This window comes from Pundamilia nyererei, unplaced genomic scaffold (genome assembly GCF_000239375.1).
Source record: "Pundamilia nyererei isolate P.nyererei 1_Seehausen unplaced genomic scaffold, PunNye1.0 scaffold00018, whole genome shotgun sequence".
Lineage (NCBI taxonomy): Eukaryota > Metazoa > Chordata > Actinopteri > Cichliformes > Cichlidae > Pundamilia > Pundamilia nyererei.
In genome coordinates, this window is record NW_005187419.1 from 5,429,622 (window position 1) to 5,439,198 (window position 9,577).

At 40.6% G+C, this 9,577-nt stretch overlaps 1 protein-coding gene across 2 annotated transcripts; it reads left to right on the forward strand.

Moving 5' to 3' along the window:
• Positions 1–312: 312 nt before the first annotated feature.
• slc25a39 (solute carrier family 25 member 39) lies at positions 313–8,594 on the forward strand. Of its 2 annotated transcripts, XM_005726291.2 has the most exons (12): positions 315–783; positions 2,452–2,557; positions 2,672–2,731; positions 2,861–2,911; positions 3,389–3,498; positions 3,595–3,662; positions 4,090–4,214; positions 4,311–4,484; positions 6,229–6,338; positions 7,067–7,148; positions 7,231–7,311; positions 7,392–8,594. In XM_005726291.2, the coding sequence occupies exons 2-12, from the start codon at positions 2,461–2,463 to the stop codon at positions 7,508–7,510; spliced, it is 1,077 nt and encodes a 358-aa protein (XP_005726348.1). In that variant the 5' UTR covers positions 315–783; positions 2,452–2,460; the 3' UTR covers positions 7,511–8,594. The 2 variants fall into 2 exon arrangements, with proteins under 2 accessions (XP_005726349.1, XP_005726348.1); XM_005726292.2 differs by lacking the exon at positions 2,861–2,911 and having other exon boundaries at positions 313–783.
• Positions 8,595–9,577: the final 983 nt, after the last annotated feature.

Consider the following 9,577-nt stretch of genomic DNA (forward strand, 5'->3'; position numbering starts at 1 on the left):
CTATCTATCTATCTATCTATCTATCTATCTATCTATCTATCTATCTATCTATCTATCTATCTATCTATCTATCTATCTATCTATCTACTTTTCAAGAGACATTTGGCCAAGAGGGCAGCAGACACACAACATAACTTATAACATAACACTTCTATCAAGATATTGTAACTGAAGAAAAAGTAGCGGGTTAATTGGAATGGAGACAGAATAAAGCAAAGCCATGCTAAATAGATCATGTCTTTATTTTGTAACCCTTTCATAAATCATGTTGACTACAGTTTATTTATCAATGTAAACGTCTGGGAGGATTTAAACGCGGCACTTTAATTACAGTGTAATGAATGGATGTCCCTTTTCTTCTTGTGTAAAGTGTGATGCTTCGTTGTTCAGGATACGGATACGCCTGACTAACGGAAAAACTTTTTTTCATGTGTCAGCGAAGTGCAATGGGTCCTCCAGGTGGCGCCAAAGCAACGGTAGCGACAGCGGGGGGGGAGCCAAGCGAGTCCATTCCTGATCAGTCCGGATCTACAAATCATGCGCACAGGCCTCCTGCGGTTATGATACGCCCATGACTGCGCGTCCATGATTATGAAGTCGACGTGCATAGCTTGTAGCCTGCACTCTGAGGCGAGCTAAGCTGCCTCCAACAAGATGTTTACGGGTTATCCACGGTGGAGCACCCGAATAATCAGACGAAACACGGCAGAATGGTGTAGCTCTTAACTGATATGGGTGAAGACACCTGTGTGTTTCCCGGCAACGCTCACAGCTAAAGCAGAGGTGAGAAACGTCGCTTGTAAACAGCTAGCTAGCTAGCGACTCAGATAATGTGCAGTGAAACGCAGGTGGCTGACAGCACATTTCAGAAAGGTTTGCTTCAACGAATGTGATCACTGCATTCACAGCTGCCTTGAAAGGCAGCTATTCCTCCTCTTATCTATCTGGACTTCACATGTTTTAATTCTATTACAACCAAAGTCAGCTAACTTAAGTGGGGGAAAGAACACAATGTCCTAGCACGCGATGTCTTCGTGCATCCGCTGTGTTGTGCAGCAGTTTTTTTGTTTTGTTTTGTTTGCAGAGAAGCATGTAATCTGCAGTTTCTCATGTTCTGTCAGCACATGTGAAATGTTTATCTGGCGTCAGACGTGACAATTATCCATGCAGCATTGTGTAAGAGAGATTAAAAAGGGAGAAGGAGCTGTTGAGCTGCATGTGTGTTGTGGGCACTTGGTGGAAGGAGACTTGGCCAGACAAAGAAGCTTATTGGGAAGACCAAGGCTGAGGGCTATTCTTGTCACTCTAAACTATAATAAAGTTAGCCAAGGAAGCAGAGGTCAACTACACAGTAAGGAAGTTTTCACAATGCAGTACATGTTTTCTTTAACTTTATTTTGTTTAAACAAAGTTGTCTGGGGTTTTTTTCTGCAACATGCTCCATCATTTAGGAGTGGGCAAGAAGACAAGGCATGCGTGTTATAGATAAGTTATCATAATGCTTTAACAACTCCACCTACTGTAGACTCACCCTTCCTACGCACATAGTTCTTTTTGCACTTAAATTTGTGTCAAATAGAAATGATGAACTGTGTCTTAACAATGAACTGAAATGCTGTCAATAACAGTGCTTTTCCTCCTCCAGATGTTCCACTTCCTTTAAGTTGTTTCTTTTTATCATCATATAAATAATCCAAAAAAAAAAACCTGGCTTCCAGTTTTGTCTGGTTTATATTTCTTAATTTCCTTAAATTCAAGCTTCTCAGAGTGAATTCTGAGCATTATATGACAGTTTAACTCTTCGTAATGCATGGAGACGAATGCAAAGTCTGTGAAACTTGAAAAAACTTTTAAAAAGGGTTTTAGTGACAGTAATTTGAAGGCTCTCAGGAGCAGGAGTCACACACTAGGAATTGTGATCTAACCGGATACTGATCCAGCTGCAAACTCAGTGTTTGGTTACTGATCCTTTGAGTCACTGACACTCCTTCCTCACAGTTTTACATAACAGGGAGATAGTGTTGTGTAAAATGGTAAGGCGGCTCTGTCAAGTTTAGTTAATATACGCCTCGTGTTATCTCAGTTTACATTCTCACACATGTGTAATTATACTTTTAAATTTCACATTTAGAAATTGCTTTTTTAGCTTTTTGACCCAAGTTTTTATTGTCTGAAAACTTTTAGTTGTAGTTTATTTTTCAAGATGGGTATTACAACATAATTACACTATTCTTGACTCCAGAACTGCAAGGATTAGACAGGTTATTGAATAACAACTATTAAATTAATCTCAAACTGCTGCTGATAATTGATCAATTAGTTTGAGTGCAAGACCATGTTTGAACCACTACAAATTTTTTAAGGGTGGAGAGCGTTTTTTAAAGCTATGGTTTTAAATATTAATGTGATTGAAACCTTGGTGTTACATGCTGTTTCTCTTGGTCTTGACAGGTTGGCAGGATGGGCGAGCGAGGCGTCAGTGGCCCCGTGGCTGCGATCTCTCCAGTGCAGCAGATGCTGGCCTCTGGCACTGGAGCCCTCATCACATCTCTGTTTGGTGAGAAAGAAACAAAGGCTGGAGTTGTTCTCTGTGTCTTAGCATTGGCACTGAGTTAATTGTTTATCAGCTCTTGTGTGGTTGTGATAACTAAATTCATTCTTGTGTTTGCAGTCACGCCACTAAACGTTGTGAAGATCAGGCTGCAGGCTCAGCAGACACCGTTCCACCAAGGTAGGACCTCTTGTTCTTTTGTGGTTTACTGAGTTTGCTTTTAACATGTTTTACTGTGATGCTTTGCTCTTAACATTAACCCCACTAAACCTGTCCTCCTGTGTTTGTGCTCTGTCCTTCGTTTCATAGCTTCAGCGTCTTTTTCTGCTCCGTGGGATGGTGTCTCACGTCATTCCAAGTGTAAGTATTTGCCCCGCCGTTGCTAACACTTGATCAGATGTAGATTAGCATACCTGGTTTTCTGCTTTAAAAACAAATGTCTTCTGGTAGTGAAAACAGAAAGTTCCCCTTGTAAATACATTCATGTGAATTCTGCCTCTTTTTTTTTTTTTTTTTTTTTTTTTTTTTTAGACTTTGTTTGAAAGGTTTCTCGGTAATCGGCACTAAGTAAACTGGCAGAGGCAAGGACAGGACTGTGTTATCTACAGAGCAGCTGTGCGGTCATTGCTTTTGCCTGTATTATTAATGACATTTCTCTCCTGTGTGAAAGCTTGTGTGACTCAGTTTAGGAAACACTTGTAGCTTCACATTGCTATTGTGAGATGTGCTAATTTTGTTTTTTAATCATAGTTGTTTTTTGTTTGTTTGTCTTTTTAATAGCTAATAATCTGAGTGTGGTTTTCTCTTCCTCTGACCACCTCATGTTCCTCCTCACAGGGAAGTGTTTCCTGTATTGTAATGGGCTGATGGATCACATCTATGTTTGTCAGAATAGAACCAGTTGCACCAGCTGGTACAAAAAGCCCACTCAGTTCAGCGGGACTCTTGTGAGTAGTCATGCATTAGTGGCTTTGTTTTTCCTACAATTGGTTTACAATTAACATCATATAAGCTCTCTTTTTTGTTTTTTGTTTGTGCGACAGGATGCATTTGTGAAAATCACTCGCCATGAAGGTCTTCGGTCTCTGTGGAGCGGGCTACCACCAACTTTGTGAGTAACATCTAGTAAAGTTTCAGTACTCGTAGAATAGACACAGAACTGAAGTGTAAGAAGACCTAAATTCAGAATTAAATTTCTTAAACTTTAAGTAAGTACAGTTTTATTTTGAAAGAGTGTAGTATTTGGAGCATTGCACTCAATGTGCATAGCTTCAACTGAATTAAATATCACTGAGTTTTAGAGAAAAGGAAACCGTGAGTGTCTTGGAGAAAAGAGAAGAAATTAAAAAAACAAAAAATAAATAGCAGAACTTGGTTTAATAAAGTACTTCTTGCGCTAAAGCTGCATTTTAGTACCTGACACGTCAGTCTCATTCTAGTAAAAAATTTGCATATTATTATAATTTTATGAGAACTTTCCATTGATATGTTGCAAAGTGTGCAGTTCCTCTGTTCGAAATCTTTGTTTATGTTAACAGGGTGATGGCAGTACCTGCCACTGTCATTTACTTCACCTGCTACGACCAGCTGCGGGACTTCCTGAGATTCGGTGTGGGTCTTCAGGGCAGTCATGTCCCTCTTGTTGCTGGGGGTCTTGCCAGATGTAAGTGCATGGAATAAAACAAAAGCTCCCCACACAGAAATCACAGCAAAGTACTGACAGTGCTCTTTAAGTGAAACCTTTGTGTCTGTTTTGCAGTGGGAGCCGTGACGGTGATTAGCCCACTGGAACTGGTCAGGACCAAGATGCAGTCCCGTCAGCTGTCCTACAGCGAGCTGCAGACATGTATCCGCTCTGCTGTGGCCCAGAATGGACTTCTGTCCCTGTGGAGGGGCTGGGGACCCACCGTTCTCAGAGATGTACCCTTTTCAGGTGAGACACATCATGTTGATTACACTTATCGTGCTAGTGCGTAGGGATGGGTATTGATAAGATTTTCACGATTCCGATTCCATTTTCGATTCTGTTTAACGATTCGATTCTTTATCGATTCTTTTTAAAAAGGAGAACACTAAGGTCGATTAGCTCAGAACTTTGTTTTATATCTTCTCTTTGAACAAGATAGAAATTTAGGAGTAACATGGCCTTACAAACCCAACAGTGAGATCAATGGGGTGTCACAGGATCCCCAGGAAAAAAAATTGTAAATGTAAAATAATAAAATAAATATTCTTCTCTAGCAATAACAAAGTATAACATAAATTATTCAGTAGCAATTACACAAGAATATCCAGTAATGTCCCTGCCTACAATTAAACACATTCACTTAATGAAAATCAGGGCATCTGCTGTGGCAAATGTGTTCAAGCCTTTTACCACAAACTTAGTCACTGCTCGGTGACATTCGTCTATCCTGGCCTGAAAGGAGACGCTACCGGTAGACTGCAGCGAGAACTGCCAGCATCTGAGCCAGCCAGACTCTGTCTCATCATGGTTATCTAAATGCACAGTAATGGCAGGTTTTGTAATAAGGCAGATCGCGCTAACATAATATGCACTGTTAGTTGATTATTTACCTGCCGCATTAACGGGAGAGGACGTGCAAACGTTACCGCTGCTGCTGGGTTGAGATTCACGAGTCCGGAGCGGAATTAAAAACACGACATTCATCTAAGGTCATCGTGTGTTTTGTGAGCAAATGCTTCTGCATATTCGTAGTGTTTCCTCCCTTAAATGAAATATCTACTTTGCAAGTATTGCAAGTTGCCCTGTTGTCATCTGTTCTCGTAAAATATAACCAAACTTTTGAGCGTTTGAGCTGCTTAGGTGCCGTGTTTCCTGCCAGGTAAATGACGCTCCGCAACGTGGTGACGTAATTCGGGGCGACTGGAATCGATAAGGGAATCGTTTGCAAAAATGGCAAACGATTCCAAGGAATTGAAACAGTGGGAACCGGTCCTCAACAAGAACCCATCCCTACCAGTGCGCCACAGAAACTTGTCTAACCACTCCTGCAGCATTGTTATTCCACCACCCCCTTCCATCTGTTCTAAACAGACGTCTTTTTGTTAAAATAGGACTCTTTCCTTGTTGTCATCGATGAAACTCTTCCAGAAGCCTCATAACCATAAGCTTATGAAGCTCACTGCCATAAATCATAAATTAGCTCCACGGATTTGACAAGGAGAACATTTATCCTAGACCTTCGATTTAGTCTCCCATAATAACCTCTAACCCTTTTCGCCTTGAAAATCTTATAGAGGCCCCCTGGTAACAAAATAGGTGTAGCATTGTGTTTAATTTTTACTGCACCGCATTTGAGCTGCAGAATAGATTTTCTCTTTACCAGTATTTATTGACTGTAAGGCTTCTATTTCCACTTCATTTAACTATTTTGATAAGGAGGAAGTAAAAACGTCAATTTATGCTGCTCTTTGTCCTGGTAATTGGGACACGGAGAGCGATTGGCTTCCATAAATTCTCTAGCGTGCTGCTGATGTTTGGAGTTCTTTCTTTTGAGTTTGCAGCCAAGAGGAGCTCGTACTGGTCAAAGTTAAGTGTTGGTTAATTTCAGAGAATTTCTAAATGTAGAAATCCACAGAAGAGCAGCTGAAAAGACAGTAGTTTGACTCTAATGTGGACCAAAGTAACAAATTACCAATCTCTGTGTTTGCAGCTTTGTACTGGTTTAACTATGAAATGGTGAAGGCCCGGCTTTGTGAACAGTCTGAAGTTCCTCAGGCCAACTTCTCTATCAGCTTTACTGCAGGAGCTGTTTCTGGAGCAGTGAGTACTCTGCACACCTGCCCTTTGTTACAGTTGTTAAGCATGTTAAATGTTTAAATGTTAGGATATCTGACACCTGTACTGATATCGCTGAAGCAGAGTTAGTTTCTGCTTGAACCCAAATGATAATAAACTTTAAAAAATGTGCCGCTATGGAAAACAGTGCTTTCTTTTGCTCACCTACTGCGATTACCATGCTCATAAATTTATGTGAATGACTTTATAACACTAAAGCACCTGATACCAAAGTCTGAGAGACTGCATTGGATAACTTGGGGGAATCAGGCCAGTGTCGGTCACACATTCACACCGTGATGTTACTCGAGCAATAATTACCCAACTGGTGATATAAATAGTTTCCTTTCAAGTGCAGCTAACATCTACTGCAATTCATGAAAAAAGAACTTTTAATCATGGTGGAAATCCACGTAACATGCACCAATGTCTGCAATACTGCACTGTTTGTTTTCTTTATGGACTGATCTTTGTGCAGAAACATTAAGAGTCTGAAACTCTACAGATCCATTGTTTAAGGGAATAAAAGTCTAACTTTGCTGCCTGTAAAACATTCATGCAGATGTGTCTCTAGCTCCTTTTGTGATGGCTCTTACTGCCCAGTAAACCAATCATTGCTGAGTAAATGTTTCCTGTGTTGCCCTGAACTAAACTGGCACTTAGTCATATTGCATATAGCACAGTTTATGACTCTTTCCGTCTGCTGTGTTTAGATCGCTGCAATCCTGACGCTGCCCTTCGATGTTGTGAAGACTCGCAGACAGATCGAGCTGGGAGAGATGGACACTTTGGGAGGTCTGCGCATGACATGCGTTCATGATGTAGGCACTTACGTTGTGTGAAATTTACATACTGATGTTCTTCTTATGCCCTCTAGTTTCTGTGAAGAGAACGTCATCCACCTGGCACATCATGAAGGAAATACGGGCCGAGTTGGGCTACAGGGGCCTTTTTGCAGGTACACATTTATCCGATTGTATGCCAATTGAAACTTATAATGTGTGCTTTGCATAAAAATAACATGTTTATTTTCCCCAGGTTTCATGCCCAGGGTGATCAAAGTGGCCCCAGCCTGCGCTGTTATGATAAGCAGCTATGAGTTTGGAAAGGCCTTCTTCCAAAAGATGAACCTTGATCGAGAGCAGCTGGCATTGTGAAGGCGGTCACTGTGCCGCTGGTTGTTTGTCACAGCAAAACATGCAGAGAATAATTCAGGACAGGTCTGAAGAGTCAGCCCATTTGTGGAGATTTCTTTTTTTTGCAGATCCACGCACCTCACCACTTACCCCGCATCCCTGGACACAATAAGGAGCCTGGATCCCAGGCAGAGATTTTCTTAATGGAGTAAAGTTTAAAAGATAGAAACTTTGTTTAGTGGTTATGTAAAGGAACATGTACCAAATCATTGTAGTCTTATTGTGCTCTCATTTTTCCAATGAAACGGAGGAAATGAGGAGTAAATCTCAGTGAAGACCCTGAACCTGCTCACCTGCTATCCAGGACAGTGGGGGAGGGAAACCACCTTAAAGACTGCATCCTTATCGGGTGAAAGGAAAATGTTTCTTTTCCTGCACTTTGGATTGTGTGACAGACTGCATGGTGTGTGCAGGCCTGAAGACTTCCTGTCAACGTAAAGCATGACAATTTTGACATTTATCTGCTGTGTAGATGAGTAAACGATATGGTTCGTATGCTGGATAGATTCGGAGCACTCTTACGTTTGCAAAACAAGTGCTGTGAAATGAAATCATAAAAAGCAACTTAAGCTTCTTTTTAAAAAAATGTTTGTAAATGAGGAAAGCCATACTGTGGGTTTTCAAGGATAACCTTACATTAGTTTGGCTAAATTAAAGCAGGCCTTATTGGAATAAATAATACACTTATTCCAATTACGTGACATAATCTTCTGTGAAAACCACTGCAGCAAACTTCTCAAAAGTCACAGATGTCACCAAGAAATGTTGGGAGGCTTGTTACAAAAAGCAATAACAAAAAGGAGAAAATCTCTGCTCATAAAAGTTTTGGACTTCTTATCTGCAATGAACAAAAACACTGGGTCATGAAACAAAATATTTCTGCCTTAAATTGCAAGCTAAATGTGATTGTGTGTCCTTTGTGTGTTTTCTTTTTTGTATGTGTGAAATCTGAAGGTGGCTTCATCTTTATGCAATGAGTGACTTATTTCCTATGATGTGGTATTGTAAATGACCACTATTTAATAAAATTTCACTTATGCGTTAAGTTATGTTGGCTCACTATTTATTAGATTACCCAATGGGCACACACATTGATTTGGGATAAAAGTAATTTTCCTTTTAAATCACCAAACAGAAAGTTTGAAATCTTTGGCTGATTGTCTGGATGCTCTCGTCCTGTCCCTAGCATCTGTTACACCAGTCCTCTGCATGTCCTCATATTTCCATGAACCTCCAAGGTTTTGCTCTTTTCCTGGCATCTCCATTTTCAGGATCCTTTGTCCAGTATCTACTATCCCTCCTCTGTAAATGTCCAAAGCACCTCAAACCATTTGACCTGAGCTCTCCCTCTGATGTACTCATTTCTAATCTCCATTCTGGTCACTGCTGATGAAAATCATAAAGTCTTCTGCTCTGCTGCCTGACATTTTATTAGTGCCACCATCTCCAAACCATCACAGCAGCTCTCACAACCATCTAGTAAACCTTCGCTTACACTTTTGTTTGACCGCTCCACCCACTCCAGCAATGGTACACTTCACCTCCATTCCTCAGGCACCTCCGTCTGTCTTCTTTCTCTCATTTTCTTCATTCATCAGCTTTTCCAAAATACTCTTTCCATCTTTTCAAGACACTCCTCACTTTTTAGTGCATTTCCATCTCCTTAGCCTATCCTGCCGTGCAGCTTTTCCATTTCTTCTTAGCCAGTCAGTAGAAGTCCTTTTAATTTTCCTTAGTTTCCACCCTCACATCCAACTCGCTATAAGCCTTTTCCTCTGCCACCTCTCTCTTATTTGTATGCAACTAGCCTCCCAGTACTCCTGTTTACTTTCTGCATTTCACTATCCGACTTAGAATATTTTCTTGTACTTCCTCATTAAACCACAAATTTTACCTCACCACATTAGCAGCAAACATAAGGACTAAATGCTTATTTCTACTTGTATAAATATTAATAAGTCCCCAACACACAGACAAAACATATTAAGGATTGTACATTAACATAAAGCTGTTGTACACACACACACA

What these genes read in the sequence shown, in the direction of transcription:
- slc25a39 (XM_005726291.2), top strand. Translation starts at nt 2,461, where the DNA reads ATGGGCGAGCGAGGCGTCAGTGGCCCCGTGGCTGCGATCTCTCCAGTG. An exon ending in TGTCTCACGTCATTCCAAGT is followed by an intron (nt 2,912 to 3,388) that starts GTAAGTATTTGC and finishes TCCTCCTCACAG; the next exon opens with GGAAGTGTTTCCTGTATTGT. An exon ending in TGCTGGGGGTCTTGCCAGAT is followed by an intron (nt 4,215 to 4,310) that starts GTAAGTGCATGG and finishes TCTGTTTTGCAG; the next exon opens with TGGGAGCCGTGACGGTGATT.